Genomic DNA, 16902 nt, shown 5'->3' with positions numbered 1-16902 from the left:
GAGCTTTGATGTTTTGGTGAGCACTCGACTTTTAATTTATCATTCTGGAACGTTTTCTGTTTGCTTCCATCATCACGGTCTTGTAATTTATTGATGCGCCATCATTACCTTAATGATGTTGCAAACCTACTAAATGAAATGTTGCTGATTGTAGAAAAACATAATTTAATTCCATCTATAATAAGGTTATATATTTTATTTATTGATTTATTTATGTATTATTTACACCTATTTATCATTGTAAGTAATTGGTCATTTGCACTGATAACGAATGTCCCTTGCTGTTGTATAACAATGCAGTTATTCTGAAATAAATAGACCATTCTAATAATCCTTAATTAAGAGTCTGGCAGTTGATATCCCGTCAAACATCACATAAAAGGGCGCTGATTTGTTACATTTACATTTAGCAGACGCTCTTATCCAGAGCAAGAATTACAGCTGCGCTGCAACGCCATTTAAGTTCACTATTGCTAATGAAATAAAAAATAGGTGGATAGATTTTGTGAAGAGACACGCTCATGGAAAGCTTCGGATAAACTCCAACAGCCGCCTTTGCACTGACCATTTCACAGCGGACAGTTTTAACATGGACCAGAGACAGACGGGGTTCACCAACACACGGCTTCTCTTGCAGCGCGGAGCCGTACCGAGCATCGCCCCTCCGGCCGTTCATCCTCCGGTCGCACCTGGACCATCTACCGCCGCCAGCAGTTCATCACTCAGTTCTGTGTGCTTGTTATAATTATACTAGATAACTTTTCCAGAGGTATCTCTGCTATGAGTTAGTGCAAACCGCTAAATTGATATTAGACTACTCGGTGTAGAATGATGGTATTTTGGTGAAATGGTAGCTAATGTGTTAGAAGTAGCCTAGTTGGAGCCCCCCCCAGTCTCAAGGTGAGAAGACTGCTGATTTTTTCACGATTTAAAAGCCTAATTTAACATACTTGTCGGTGTTATTTTTTCATTCGAATTTGGATGGGTAGTTAATAACACATTATTCTGTGATGTGGAGAACTTAAAACTCGTTTCCAGGTCCACTTTACAGGATCTTTAAGATAGCTAGAGCTATAATTGTAGACCTAAAGAAATCTCGTCTACAAATGACGAAGCCTAAAATGAACCAACCCAGAACCCGCCCTCTCCTTCGCTACACATCCAATCAAACAGCATTGATGTGTTCTGGGTTTTAAAAAAATAATTCAAACGGTCCAATGGAATACGAAGGTCTGCCTTGTCCAAAAGAAGCCAATCAAACCCGGGTGTTTTGAAAATACCACTGCGGATGATAAGTTGTAACTGGACCGGACTTATCTAAACGCACTAAAAGAACATTTGAATAATAATAATAAGGGGGTTTTATAGTAATCAGTCATGGACCAAGGGGAAACCGTTTCCAAACCCGATAGAAAAGGTATGAAATTCCGTGTACAGGTGCTGCCGCTAGCGTAGTGTAGTTGTTGACTAGCTAGACTAGCTAGCTAGCTAATAAACAGTTGGAAACTCTACAGTACTGTAGCTTATCTAGTTGCTAATTGTGCTGTGAGATGGATAGCTAGTTAGCTAGCTAGGCTAACAATAATATCCGTCTCAAAATACTGTTGACTGTACAGTGGTTTACTAGGCTAGAGCTAGCTAGATAACCAACTATGAGTTGGTGCTACTGTATCTGAAAGATTGTTGAGAGATGTATTCAACTGTAACGTTAGCACCAGTAGTTAGCTTGCCAGAGTAGCTAGTCTAATAAACAACAATAGTTGTAAAGGCAAATTCGCCATTCTAGCTCGCATGCCAGCTAACCTAACGCTATTCCCGTAGCAGATGTTGGCTGTGGGAAGAATTCAGATGGAATGGTTGCTGATAAGCTATCATATAAATCGCAAACCTGCATGCATTGGTTATGAACCGTAAATATACGTTAATGTTATGCAATATGCCTTACTGTAAAGTTTCTTCACTGCAACCTTTCTTTCCAGAGTTACGCAAGCAGAAGTTGATGGAATATTTGGCTGCAAAGGGAAAACTTAAACCCATCAATCCAAAGTAAGAAACCCAGTTACCGAAACTGAAGTTATGCTCTTAGGTCATTGGCGAAAGTCTGCTATCAATTTTGGACACACACAATTATATGACATTTTCTCAAGAGCAATCCCTGAGGGGGACACCAAAGTTACTGCTGTAACACATAGCCTACATTGTAATATGTTAAATGTATATTATTAATATTATTTAAATGTTCGTATGTTTACAGTGATTTCTTGGGGGGGGCAAATCATATTTATCGCGGAAATCCCCCCGCCTTGGGTAGAACAATCGTGGCCTACTGTGTTGTCTCATGTTAAGTACATTTTTTCCTTTCCTCAGACCCTATCTACGCGATGTTGCTCATGTGAAAAAATCGTCCACGTCTGTTGTGACGGTATATGTAAGTATAGCATCTGTTTCAGAGTTTCTCAGTTTCAGGGAGGGGTAGTATCACAATCCATTAATCTAATATGGAGACATGAAATTAAATGCAAACGTATATGCATTGTTATGCCATGCACAGTCGCAACTCTTCAAAATGGCTAATAAAATGTTGAGAATATGTTGAAGACTCAAAAGGGCTTTTGGAAAACTCCCATGTTGCACTCCCAAGAGCAGAATGCATTGTGTATTACACTGGACATAAGAACAGAAGCCAATGTAATGCCATGTGATTGTTCATAGTCCATTTTTGATTCTGCATCAACAGACGTACACAGGGAAAGAGAACCAGGGTCCAAATGCTCTGAAAGTGAAGAAGGAAGGAGGGAAGGTTCCGCCATTAAGTGGCAAGGCTGGTTCTCAAGCCACCAGCGTGCCACGTCGCAGCACCACACAGAAAGCCACAATAACAAACAACAACAATAAACAAGAGGCCAATAAAGCCACTCGCACACAGACATTCACCACAGCCTCCTTAACTGCACGAATCAATGCCCTCAAATCCATCACACAGTCAGTTGGCCCAAGGCGACCTGCAGACCAAAAGCAGGCCCCAAATGGAAAGAAAACCACTGCTGTGATCAGGCCACACACACAAGCAGCCAGCCAGCCCAGAGCGCAGTTAAATCAATCTGTAGCAGTCTTGGCTCACCCCAGCCAAGAACAACCCCTAGCAAAAGTAAAATCCAAAAAATCTCATCTAACCAGTGGAATGCAACCTAGCACTCTCCTCAGTGCATGCACACGGCCAAGCACTGCTAACAGTACGAGAATGAGCATTGGTACGGTGGCTAAGACCAAAACAGGTCTCAATCCCACAGTTATTCAGCCCAGGAACACTAATCCACAAGCTTCTGGGTCTGTTCCAAATGCATCCACCAGTACCAGGGTCCCCAGTAGAGCCCACTCAGACAGTTCCTCATCTGCCGCCATCTCCCAGGAGGCATCTGTGATGCAGAGGAAAGCACTTCCTGTCAGGGCTGTAGACCAGAGTGTTGATGGGAAGGAACGTCCGAGTCACGTTTTTCGCAGGACGGAGTCCAGATCCGTCACAGCTAGACCTCCTCAACTAGGGTGGAGACCCCCAGTTACTGCTTCTAGGACCACTCAGCGGACCACTGTGCGGCCCAACACAGCTCCAGGGAAACCTGGAGGGAGGGTGCAGCCCAACACAGCTCCAGAGAAACCTGGAGGGAGGGTGCACCCCAACCCAGCTCCAGAGAAACCTGGAGGGAGGGTGCACCCCAACCCAGCTCCAGAGAAACCTGGAGGGAGGGTGCACCCCAACCCAGCTCCAGAGAAACCTGGATGGAGGGTGCGGCCCAACACAGCTCCAGAGAAACCTGGAGGGAGGTTGCGGCCCAACACAGCTCCAGGGAGGCCTGGAGGGAGGGTGCTGGAGACTCGCTCCACCAGACCACCAATACTTCCTGTTCAGAAGACAAAAAGGGTTCTACATCTGGGAGTGAGGGTTCCAGCTGAGGCAGGAAGCACTGCCTCCAAGAAGCCTGCCCGTCCAGTGTCAACAGGGAGTAACCAATGGCAGGCGACGGCATTGAGCCGGGCGATGCAGGCGGCTGTGGCCGAGCGCGTCCAGAAAGACAGCGTCCCGTCGGCTGACAGGCAGAACGCGGGTTCTGAAACGGCCCGCTCCAAGGCCATTCCGTGCAAGAGAGACACAGCGGCTGGTGCCAGGGGGCCGGTGATGCCGCAGACCGTGCCGCGAGCTGCCAGGCCCGCCAGCCAGGGGTGGTGGCCGGGGGGCGTGAAGACGCCGGTCGGGCAGGGTAGAGCCGCGCCCCAGACGGAGGGCAAGAAGAACATGACAGCGGCTCAGGAGGACAGAATGTGAGTCAGAACATGCTTTCTTGTTAGATTTTTTTTAAATATAGATAGTTATATATAGATACACTGTATTTGGAAATATGGGTGTAAAGATATTTTACTTTTATAAAATTTATAGAATAAATTGATCATTAATACAAATTTGGTTGCATTGGTGTCAACATTAACTACCTTCTATTTCCAAAATATTTAGAATCACCCCAATAGTAAAATAGTCCCTTATCCGTAGTATTCCTACTAATATGTTTACATGGCTCATGAAAACTAATATCCCCCTAATATTCCTGTTTACATGCAGCCGTTTGTACTCCGAATACCCAGTGGTTTGTGTGCAGTGCATAGATCTGACTGTAAACAGGCAACAGAACGTGGGTCACATGTCTTGATTGGAAAATGCTACATCCGGAATATGGCCTAATTCAGAATACAATGCTGTACAAATATTAACAGAAAATGCTGTTTACTTGCCTGTTAAAATGTAGAATATTATCATATTTTGGAATTGGTGGAATATTAGCGTGCATGCAAACATACTCATCGCTCCGGCCTACTATGTTTATTAACCCTGACTACTTTGAATAACGGGGCAACATACATTTGTGATCCTACACTGCACAGCCCTTGTTATTCGACCACAATCTACCACAAACCCTCAGTTCAGTTGGATATGCTAGTTTGATCTGGTGTTTTCCTGCTTGGCTGGAACCCCTTGTGGGCGTTTCCCCCTGGTGACGGTGTTCTCTTGCAGGAGGAGGCTCCAGGAGTGGCGAGAGGCCCGGGGCATCTCCTACAAGCGCCCCCCCATGCCTGTGAAGCCCCGCACCAGACGCACCACGGGCCCACCCCAGCCCTACTGGGCCTGCATGGAGCAGGAGGAGGAGACCCAGGCCCTGGTCCACGCTGTGGACCGCTCCCTGGACGACTGCATCACACTCCTGCTGGAGGTACGGATGGCTGCTTGGCCCATGTGCCACTCTCCAGTCAAAATGTTTCTATTTTATAAGATTTTTTTAATACATTTTTATTCTTAGATTAGTTCTACTGACCCACAACATAGCTGAACTCCTATTGGATGAAGTAATGTTTGTTTGTATAATGGGCTGGTAAACAGTCACCAGACATTGCGATTATTTCTGTTGAAATGAACACATAATTTAAATATGACTTGATGAATATGAATACTGACTTTGATGTAAAAAAAATAATAAAAAAAATTCATACAGCATTTTGTTGATGCACATGACCAGTGCAGGGACTTTTTAAAGCTGCTGTAGATGGGATTCACGCAGCAGATCAGGATGGTTTATGATCCTTGAGATGTAGTGATATAGTGTGCGTCTTCTACTACATCAGGGGATGTAAGCTTTAAGCCAAAGCCTTTTATAGACCAGGCTCAACATAACTCATTGACGTGTGTGTGTGTGTGGGGGGGGGTTGATGTCTTCTGGGAAGCCAAATGATGTAATCTTTGACATAATTTCCCGTTCAGGGATCAACAATAACGTCGGGACAGTTAAACTAGCAACTCACTGGCCCGATCGGGCCACTGCAAATTATTGATTGAAAAAAGATTTGCACTGTAAAAGTTAACATCCTTCATATGTTTTGCTAAATGCATAAATAACTTAAGTTCGTAGGGCGCACAGTTGGCAAATCAAGAGTTGAGTAGTGAGTGATGAGTGGTTGTCAAATTGTAATTCTCTAATCTTGATACATTTTTTAACAACTGGCGCGAGACAATAAAGTGAAGATGGCAGCAAAGTAGAGCTACGAGCTCAAACGGAAGCAATTTTTTTATGGAACAAAGATGCAGTGTAGTCTGTCGTATGTTTACCGACAGCCTGTGTGTGTGTGTGTCCTGTGTGTGTGTCCTGTGTGTGTGTCCTGTGTGTGTGTCCTGTGTGTGTGTCCTGTGTGTGTCCTGTGTGTGTGTCCTGTGTGTATTGATGAAGAAAGTGTTTTGTCCGTCTCTTCATAAACGGAGTGACTAAGTTCAGTTAAGTTCTGGATTTTAATACGTATTTATCAATCTGCAGATTGGGAGAGAAAACCAGTCTTCTGACCATAAATGACAACACAACACCAAGCTTAGGTCTCAACCAGGTCTCTCTCCGCTCCGAAAGCCGGAGGACCATCTTTTATAGGGCACAAGAATGTAAACATAGATTGTGACAGTCAGGCAGGAATGACGTTACAACAGTCTCAGAGAAAAAGATTCACTGCTCCCAACACATAACAACTCTCACACTAGAGAGTTCATAGTTGGAGCTCTCCTTGTAGTCATGACAAGGAACATCTATTAACCTGACACATAGACACAATATACTGTTATTAATAGCAAGCTTACATGATAAACGTACTAATTAGTATCCAATGACTAGTTCTAATGATTAGTGATTAATGTAAGCACACAGGAAATCCCTTCCAAATTTCTTCCACAGTATGTCCTGTGTTTGTGTGTTCTACAGGGTTGCCCTGTCTCCCAGGTCCAGGGTGTCCTATCCCGGCTGCCAGCAGTGGCCCAGAAGTTTGCCAAGTTCTGGATCTGTCAGGCTCGCCTGATGGAGCGCGAGGGGCGCCTGGACGTCCTGCCCATGTTTGAGGAGGCCGTGAGAGTGGTGCTCGAGGTCAACCTCTCTCTCACCTCTCTGTGTCATGTCACTCCTTTTCTCTCTCATTCCTTTCCATGTGTCACTCTGCCACTCCTACGTCCCAGCCACTCCTACATCCTGCCTTCTATCTGACCTGTTAGATGTGGCCCGAGAGGCAAAATAGTTTCCCCCCACTCCCCATTCTGTGTTTCTCTTATCATCCGATCAATGCAGGCATGCGGGCGTTCATGTTTATGCCTTTTCGAAACTGAGGTGCATTTTCAGAGAGCCTCTCCTCCTCAAGAGTTCTATTGTCCTGGCGTCTCTTCCCTTTCAACAACAAAAACCTGATCAACAAACGTTTTATTGCTCAAGGTCATCAAGTTATCGCAGCTGTTATTAATTAACGGCGGTATCTGGCGGCGGCATCTGTCTGCTGCTAAATGACTAAATGTCTTTCCAGACAACACTTACAAAACAGTCGACGACAAGCGTGTAATGAGCCGTCTGGGCTTACGTGGTACCATTTCTGGGAATGTCCAGACATGTTGTCTGGGCTTACTTGGTACCATTTCTGGGAATGTCCAGACATGTTGTCTGGCTGGCGCACTGACATCCTGACCTCGCTGTGCCTTCTCTCCCCCAGCCCGTGGACGAGCTGCGCGCTGTGGTGTTCGACATCCTGAAGAAGAAGGACGACGTCCAAGGTGACTGTCCAGCCCACCTGGGCCTTCCTACAGATGGAACCCCCCAAACGTGATGCTTCAACTCTGTCCTTGGACGGACAAGTCCTGATGTCTGTGTAGAAGTCACCGTGTGGTTTGCCGGACAGGTCCTGATGTCTGTGTAGAAGTCACTGTGGGGTTTGCCGGACAGGTCCTGATGTCTGTGTAGAAGTCACTGTGGGGTTTGCCGGACAGGTCCTGATGTCTGTGTAGAAGTCACTGTGGGGTTTGCCGGACAGGTCCTGATCTCTGTGTAGAAGTCACCGTGTGGTTTGACGGAGAACCAGTAGGGAGTTGTGTGTTTTCGGGAGTGAACGTTTTCTTTTCTGTAGCAGACGCTTTAGTCCAAAGCGATACACAAATGTTGCATATGGAAATGCAGCAAAAGGTCAAGAGTCAAAAGGGCCTCATTTAGACTGTATTTCAGAGGTCAGGTACGGTCACAAAGTGTGGACGTGCCTTGTTGCCAGACCCATGCAACTCCTGATGGATCTAAAGAAGTATGACCAACGCCATCTTCCGTCAGTTTTTCTTAACCTTGTTGTGAGTGATGTCAATCTACTCATATGTCAAGTTCTGGCAACACTTTCAAATTGAAGGTGTTGCTCATAGGATTCAATCATCTGCTTTACACAGGAATTAATGTATACATTGTAGTAAGATACCTGGGAGACACTTTGTCCTGGGCTTGACTAAGAATTCTCCGCTGCAATACGAAATATGTTTCCAAACAGGAAATCCAAGACTACCTTCTTTGTGCAGAAGTCATCAGATCTGCTGCTTGGCATCACGTCGGCTTGATATATTTTTTTTTTCAATCTTTCCCAGCTCCCCCCCCTGAGAGGGATGTGGAGGACGCCGGGACCCCAGGGCAGGAACTCAGCCCCTCCAAGAGTTCTGTGGACCCCATCAGCACCCCCAAACCAGTCAGAGCCCTGATCCACGGAGACCAGGGAAGCTCCTCAGTGGTCAAGTACAAGATTACTGCCACTCCAGGGTACGTAGGGCGCTCTCCTTTGCCAGTTGGCAAAAATGGCCTAAGCCCCCCCCCCCCCCCCCCAACTGTTGTTCAAGGGTTGGGCTCTCACCACAACTATATTAGGCTGTTGTCCTGTCGAGTGACCGTGTTCTCTGCTGGTTTGTCTGCAGTGGCTTCCGCAGCCAACAGAGGGAGCCGGCGCGCGTCAACGGCCATGAGCTCCGCTTCTTCACGCCCGTGCGGCGCTCAGTGAGGATCGAGAGGTCTTCACTACGCTACCCAGCAGCCCTTCAGGACCACGACCTCTGTGTGACCTCCTACCAAGACTTGGTGGTCAAGGAGGAGAAGGAAAGAATGGGGGAGGGGGAGGAGGGTGAAGGTGATGGCAGCTCCCCTCAGATGACCCCCACCGTGTATGTCTACAGGGAGAACGACGCCCTGCGAGATCAGGTTCACATGCAGCTTGTCTATGAAGAAGACTGATAGGGGGAGGAGGGGGGGGGGGGGAGGGTTCCTCTTCTCTGTGTGAGGATTTGTGATTTGAAAACTGTATATCCGACCATCTGACCATAATCTGTCTTTGTGGCAAAATATGAATTTGTACGATTGTTTTCTTCTTCGTAAGAACATGTCATTGCAAACACCGTTTATCAACTGGATAAGGCCTGTTAAAAGAAAAGAAAAATGGTGTTATGTACATTAAATGTTGTTTTGATGTGTAATTCTAGTTGTTTCTATAGTTACTAGGCTACTATAGTTAATGCCATCCTAAATCTGTCTTGTTTAGATGGAATTGTGGCGCGGGGGTGTGCCGATTTACTATGAAGACTGGGGTCTAACTTGCTTTCGAGTAGGCCAATAACTTTCATTGAATCTAATTGGGTGTGCTCACGCCTTCGGCGAGCACAACCATTGTTCTCTCACATTATATATAATTATTATTCTCTTTGCCCCCCTAAGGATCTGTCAATATTTACGTTTACGCATTTAGCAGACGCTTTTATCCAAAGCGACTTCCAAGAGAGAGCTTTACAAAAGAGCATAGGTCACTGATCATAACGAGATAGCCCCAAACATTGCGAGCAGCCAAACCATGAAGCATACTTTGTGAAAAACCAAATAAGTGCCAAAGGGAAGAACCATAAGAGCATGCAGTTAAACAAGTTACAATTAAACAACATGAAACTCAAAAAGTGCAAGAGTGCACCTGTAGAAAAACAATCAACAGTAAAATAGTTCACAGCGACTACAATAATTTAAAACCGTTACAACTAACCAACAAGAGCAACAAGTCTCTCAATAAGAGTCATTGTGATCCTGGAGGAAACTAACATCAGGTCCAGACAAGCATTCCTAACTGCCGTTGTACTCCCGGAACAAGTGCGTCTTGAGCAACTTGAATTTGCTTGCACAGACAAGCAAATTCCTTGTTTGTGCAAACTTTCATGGTGAATAAATCCCATTCTGATTCTGATTCTGATTGAGCCTTATCTTGAAGGTGGGGAGAAAGTCAGTGTCCCTGATGGAGGTGGGGAGTTGATTCCACCATTGGGGGGCCAGAGAGGAGAAGAGCTTGTGTTGGGACCGGGTGCTCCTGAGCGGTGGGGCCACCAGATGGTTGTCAGAAGAAGACCGTAGGTGGCGGGGGGGGGGGGGGGCGGGGGGCGGGCTTCCCAGTGGAGGGAGATGAGGAGGGGGTTAACATGGGAGCGTCTGGGTAGATTGAAGACCAGACGGGCCGCCGCGTTCTGAATCCTCTGGAGAGGGCGGGTTGCGCATGCTGGGAGACCGGCGAGTTGCAGTAGTCCAACTTTTCTTTCCAATCTTTCCCAGCTCCCCCCCCTGAGAGGGGTGTGGAGGACGCTGTGACCCCGGGGCAGGGCCTCAGCCCCTCCAAGAGCCCTTTGGACCCCATCAGCACCCCCAAACCAGTCAGAGCCCTGATCCACGGAGACCAGGGAAGCTCCTCAGTGGTCAAGTACAAGATTACTGCCACTCCAGGGTACGTAGGGCGCTCTCCTTTGCCAGTTGGCAAAAATGTCCTAAGCCCCTCCCCCCCCAACTGTTGTTCAAGGGTTGGGCTCTCACCACAACTATATTAGGCTGTTGTCCTGTCGAGTGACCGTGTTCTCTGCTGGTTTGTCTGCAGTGGCTTCCGCAGCCAACAGAGGGAGCCGGCGCGCGTCAACGGCCATGAGCTCCGCTTCTTTACGTCACAACGTCAGCACACGTTAGCAATGACGCATGGATACGACGTGCATAGATGTGCTAGGCTGGATAGACTGTTGCACAGTATGTACAGTACTATCGTATCGTGCCGTGGTGTACTATTGAGGACTGAAAGTGCCAAAATGAATTAAATAAATGTGTCATTAATTAATTAAAATATTAATTAAATACATAAATGTGTTCTTAAATGTGTCATGAATTCATTAAAATATCAATATGTTTTATGTAAAATACATATATAATTATCAATAATATTATATAATTAGTCCATTAAACAGCGCCCCCAACATAGTGGCGAAAATCTGCTATCAATTTTGGGGGGGACAGTTATATGACATTTTCTAGAGAGCAATTCCTGAGGGGACACCAAAATTACTGCTGTAACATTGTATTATGTTAAATGTATATTATTAAAATGTCCTTATGTTTACAGTGATTTATTGAGGGGGACAAATCCTATTCTTCTCAGGATGGTGGGGTCGTGCCCCCCCTGATTTCCGCCTATGCCCAAACAACGTCGTTAGAATAGCTTTCAAAGGGGGTTTGGCTTGTTTCATAATAAACGGACCCATCTGCAACCGACGCAAGCAAGCACGTAGGGTGCGTTTACGATTTCCTTTACAATTTCCCCAGAAATTGTACCCTCTAATTTGGTTGTGTGGGTTGGCTTGCTAAAAGGGTGGAGCCACGGGATGCATGAAATTGTTCTGCAACAGCAAACAGTTGCGACAGACATCAGAGTACCTGGAGAAGATAACGAACAGGGCGAAGAACCATGGGTCAACAGAAGTAAGTAGCAGCCAAGTACATTTTAAAGCACACTAACAGAAAGTAGGCTAACCTTTAGGCTACTCTCCTTTTATAGTCGAGATTATAAACCATCCATGAAATGCTGTCAATTATTATGTGTCTGATTGCAGACTATCTTTTATGTGCTGATAAATTTAAAATGTACTGTCATACAAGCCATGATTGAAGCGTAGGCATAATTCAGGTATGTGTTGAAACTTGTAAATTATGCACTATAGAACATATTTTTTCTTGTGTTCCTTTATACAGAAAAGGCATTGCCTGTATAACCTATCAACTTTTCAATGCATTCGTATAGGTAAATGTTTAATCTCTATAGATTTTAAGGTAATTAATTTACGTATCGATATCGTGTGTTTTATAATTGCTCTTTCGTTTCTGCAATCATATTTCATTGCACATTTTTACGTCAAAAATACATTGATTGTTGTGAATACATTGTCATGTCGGTCTTGCAATACGAAGTCAGAGTGCTTTATTCTAAACTAATTTAAGGCAGAGCGCCGAATCTATTGGTAGGCTAATTATTTTCTCTTAACAGATGGTACATATCTTCTACTTTTTCATCCCACATGATATCGATCATATTGTATACGTTTTAAATGTCTAATGAACGTATTAGTCTATAAAAAGTAGGGTATTTTACAAGAGTACAAAAGTAAGTGCTTTGTTTTTGCAGTTCAAAGCCATTGGAAAGAGTGCCAATAGAGCTGAAGCAAATGCACCTGGAGGCCAAACAAGGGAGGTTTGCTGAGGTCAGACCAGGGAGATTTGCTGACGTCAAAGGTCCCAGCATATTTTTCAAACAAGTCCAAGTGGCCGACACTCTCAAGAAAGGTAATGAGGATGATGTATGCTTTTAAAGTGTTCCTTGAAATTCAAAAATGCTGTTGACATTCTTAAACATTCTATATGTTTTCCAGTGACCGTCCACACAAAAACGATGGGTACCTCTGTCCAGATGGCCTTCTCTTTCCTACATAAAAACAGAACGTATTTTCTCGCTGTGGAGGGCAACACTGTTAAGGTAAAAAAAATAGCCTACCACCAACATAATCCACTACATGATTATGATGATCATTTTGATAAGCTATTATGCAAATTCTTGAATGCTATATATCATTTTTCTAAATTGTTATCAAAATGTTGGTCAATGCCAGCTGTAATCTCTCACAGGAAGCTGAGAATGTGAATAATTCCCTATAAGTAAAAACAAAAAGCGTCCTTAATAGCCTACTTTACGACTGACAAACCAGTAGAACCAGAGGCAGCGTGTAGGCCTATCGTCTTCTGATCAGACTTCTTGTTGTGCTGCCTCCTAGTTGAAGGAGAAGGAAACGATCCCCCCAGAATGCTTCCTGCAGTGGAAGCCAAAGAGAGAGAAGTGGGGCATCCTGGAGTCCGTGGCTCAGCGCAACAACTTCCTGTACATTCAGGATGACAAGGTCACCATCAGCAGCACAGTGTCTACAGACCACTGCCTCTTCAGATTGTCCTCTTTAAACCGCAGACAGTCCTTTCAGGTTTAGTGCCAGACCTTTGGTGATTCTGAGATTCCTTAATTTGAATTAGGAGAAACTGTGATGACTCGTAAGTCATCACAATATTGCACACGTGGACAATCTTTTTTTTTTTAAGCACAAATCATGATTCCACAAATCCACTGTGAACCCACTGTGAATGTCTGTGAAGGGTGGGAAGACAAGGTAGGCTACACTTGCATACATATAGGCTACAGGACCGTGATGTTAGCACAGTGCAACTGACTGTTCATAGGTAGCCTTTTTTTGAAAGAAAAACAAAAAAGCAGCAACAAAAAAGCTAAATTAAAACAGTAAGTTACAGTAGACTTGATATTTTATGCCAAAATGGAGTTTACTTTCTCAATGAACAACTACTACTACAATTTGTATCCATCATGTGCACTAAGGCTTGTTACTTTCAAACTGTGGGCCAATTACATATTTTAAGAGCATTGCTTCCCTCTGGTCATGAGAAGTACTGCAGGTAAACTTGAAACTATTACTGTTTTGTACCAAGATACTGTCAACAATCAAACTCGCTAAAAAGATGTTTAAATTGGAAATTACATTTTAGTATCTGTTCCGCTGGTTAAAAAGGCCTTGTAATATAATTGTTGGCTGGGAATCTACTGTATCTGTTGGTTGGTTCACAAAAGTGCATGCATGTAGTTGGTTGTAGCTTTTGAGAATTTGCGCTTGTTTTAAACTAATGCAAGCTATCAGACATGACAGTGAAATGTAAATGCCATTAACCAAACAGATATTTCTATTATAGTGAAATGTTTTTATTATAAAAAGTTAAATGTGGCTGTGAGTGTTTCTATCAGTTTGTCTTGTCTTATTGACAGCTACAGTATAGCTATGTTCTTTATCTTACAGTTTTTTTCAACTGCTTACACACAAAATCCTTCTCACACAATTTCTGAAACCTGACACTCAAACACCAGAACCACAAATCAAATCTGCAAAATCATACGCACATTTTTGGCCTTTGACTCCGTTTTCAATTTCATAAAACACTTTTTGCAAAACACCACTCAACGTAACACACAAAATTCTAACAGGAAGCAATCTTGATTTCCTTTTTCAAACACAACCAATCAAAATGCCACACTAAATTATCAGTGCCTCAGACAAATCCTCACATCTGCAAACACTCATTGCTTTACTCAATACGAACCAATCATTGCTTTAGAATAGGCCTATACATAGCCCAATTTGAGTTGATTTACAGTGGTAGATATAATTTGAACCTTTACTGTAGAAATGATAACAGGTATCATACCTGTTATCATTTCTACAGTAAAGGTTCATACCTGAGGTATGTAACAATCTACTGTAATGTACACATGTTTCTAATGTACACATAATAGCTGTTTTAGCACAACACGCGGTATACTATACACAAACATATGTTAGCACCACCTCCAGCTGAACCTCGCCAAAACAGAACTTCTCATCATCCCGGCTAAACCCTCCATCTCCCACGATCTCTCAATCACCCTGGGATCTGCGACGGTGACCCCTTCATCCTCTGCCAGGAACCTTGGGGTTACCATGGACGACGAGCTCTCCCTCACGGCCCACATTGCTGCGGTCTCCCGGTCGTGTAGATTCACCCTCTACAACATCCGGAAGATCAGGAGATACCTGTCTGAGCACTCCACCCAGCTGCTAGTCCAAGCACTCGTCCTCTCCAAGTTGGACTATTGCAACTCGCTGCTCGCTGGTCTCCCAGCATGTGCAACCCGCCCTCTTCAGAGGATTCAGAACGCGGCGGCCCGCCTGGTCTACAATCTACCCAGACGCTCCCATGTTACCCCGCTCCTCATCTCTCTCCACTGGCTACCTATCATGGCCCGTATCAGATTCAAGACCCTGGTACTGACCTTCCGAGCAGTGAACGGGAATGCACCCGCCTACATCAAGTCTCTCCTGCAGCCTTACACCCCCACCCGTCACCTAAGGTCTTCTTCAGACAACCGCCTGGTGGTCCCACCGCTCAAGACCGCCCGGTCCCAACACAAGCTCTTCTCCTGTCTGGCCCCCCAGTGGTGGAATCAACTCCCCACCTCCATCAGAGACACTGACTGTCTCTCCACCTTCAAGAAAAGGCTCAAGACGCACTTGTTCCGGGAGTACAACGGTACTTAGGAACGGTTCGCTTGACCCGATGTTAGTTTCCTCAAGGATCACAATGACTCTTGCTTAGAGACTTGTTGCTCTTGTGGTTAGTGGTAACTGATTTAAATTTTTGTTCTCGCTGTGATATATTGTTTTATTACTGTTGCTTGCTTTTTTCCACAGGTACACTTGCACTTATAGCTGTTCATGTTGTTTAATTGTAACTACATGCTCTTATGGTTCTTCCCTTTGGCACTTACTTTGGTTGTTCACAATGTGTGCTTCATACTTTGGCTACTCGCGATGTTTTTTGGCTATCTTGTTGTTATGATCAGTGACCTATGCACTTTGTAAAGCTCTCTCTTGGAAGTCGCTTTGGATAAAAGCGTCTGCTAAATGAATAAATGTAAATGTAAATGTTAGCACCCATGCATCCATTGACCGCAGTGCACTGCATGATTGGTCACAGTCTGGTGGATTACTGTATCATACTGTGCAACAGTACAGTGACTGTAGGAAGACATTCTGACAATATTGTAGAAAATAGTATATTACTGTATGCTACAGTTTATGGCTCACACACACAGACCATTCTGTAATCACCTTTTTCAAAATTAAGTTTGGTTTCTGTCCTACTACACTCTTTCTTTCGTACTGTGTAATACTATATTCACAACCACAAATGCTTACAGTAAAAAAGTTTGGTTTGAATCTTGTTTTCGTGTTTACCATGATTTTTTCAACATCTCTGCCATTTACTTTCAATCTTGTACAGAAATGTACATAGGAGCTCATGAAAGAAGAGTTTTAGTTTTTGAATAACTGTGTATATGATATATCCAAAAATGTAATATTATGGCAAAGGTGTTTGCAAGACAAATGTTTGCTTTTGAAACGTGTTTGTGATATTTTGAATGCAGTGCTTCATTTTGCAAGAGATGCGAGGCATTTTGCATTTTGTGTGTGCAATTCTTGGATTTGTCTGTAAAGTTTTGAAAAAAAGAGGAAAAGTAAAAAAAAAAAGGTGTAAGCAGTTGAAAGAAAACTGTAAATGCGATTGGTGTGAGTCTAAGAGAAAGGGGCGGGGATTAGGTGCTGTTCATGTCAGTGGACATTGGATAGAAATTCATCTGATCATGCCCTTCATTTATGCGTGGGATTAGGGTGTGTGTGTGTGTGTGTTAACACGTCTGTGCACTCAAACGTACAGTGCATATATGCAGACATATCGGCTCTGCTGTGCACTTTCTCAGCACATAGTAACACTGGCCAAATATAGCTCAGAAGATCCCCCATCCAATAACCTTTGGTTTCACCCCTCTCAAGCAAGGAGACAGACACAGGATTTATTTTCCTCCTCACCAACCTGTCCTCGCCCTCCTCTCTACCTCACCCTCCTCTCTACCTCACCCTCCTCTCTTCTTCCTCCTCCGCACTCTCCTTCCTGCTAACTCTTCTCCCCCTAGCCTGTCTCTCCATTTCTCATTCTCATACACCTCTCCATCTCTACCTAATATATCTGTGTATTGATTCTTCCTCTTTCTCCCTTTTCCTGTGCACCCTCTGAGAGTAGTTTGGGACCTTTTCAGCATCCAGTGTTGATTGGT

At 44.3% G+C, this 16902-nt stretch overlaps 1 protein-coding gene across 4 annotated transcripts; it reads left to right on the top strand.

Moving 5' to 3' along the window:
* The first annotated feature begins 1266 nt into the window (after positions 1-1266).
* On the top strand, positions 1267-9656 carry ckap2l (cytoskeleton associated protein 2-like). Of its 4 annotated transcripts, none has more exons than XR_010874760.1 (9): positions 1267-1417; positions 1980-2046; positions 2368-2428; positions 2738-4317; positions 5063-5258; positions 6783-6941; positions 7552-7693; positions 7870-8173; positions 8459-8575. XR_010874760.1 is itself a non-coding variant. In XM_067227938.1 (9 exons), exons 1-9 carry the CDS (start codon positions 1378-1380, stop codon positions 9090-9092), a joined length of 2646 nt encoding a protein of 881 aa, XP_067084039.1. In that variant the 5' UTR covers positions 1267-1377; the 3' UTR covers positions 9093-9656. The 4 variants fall into 4 exon arrangements, 2 of the variants coding, with proteins under 2 accessions (XP_067084039.1, XP_067084040.1); XM_067227938.1 differs by lacking the exon at positions 7870-8173 and adding an exon at positions 8780-9656 and having other exon boundaries at positions 7552-7612; positions 8459-8627; XR_010874761.1 differs by lacking the exons at positions 7552-7693; positions 7870-8173 and adding an exon at positions 8780-8918 and having other exon boundaries at positions 8459-8627.
* The last annotated feature ends 7246 nt before the right edge of the window (positions 9657-16902 follow it).

This window comes from Osmerus mordax, chromosome 24 (assembly GCF_038355195.1).
Source record: "Osmerus mordax isolate fOsmMor3 chromosome 24, fOsmMor3.pri, whole genome shotgun sequence".
In the NCBI taxonomy this organism is placed as follows: domain Eukaryota; kingdom Metazoa; phylum Chordata; class Actinopteri; order Osmeriformes; family Osmeridae; genus Osmerus; species Osmerus mordax.
The sequence above is the reverse complement of the archived record's forward strand: the minus strand, read 5'-3'. Positions and strand labels throughout refer to the sequence as shown.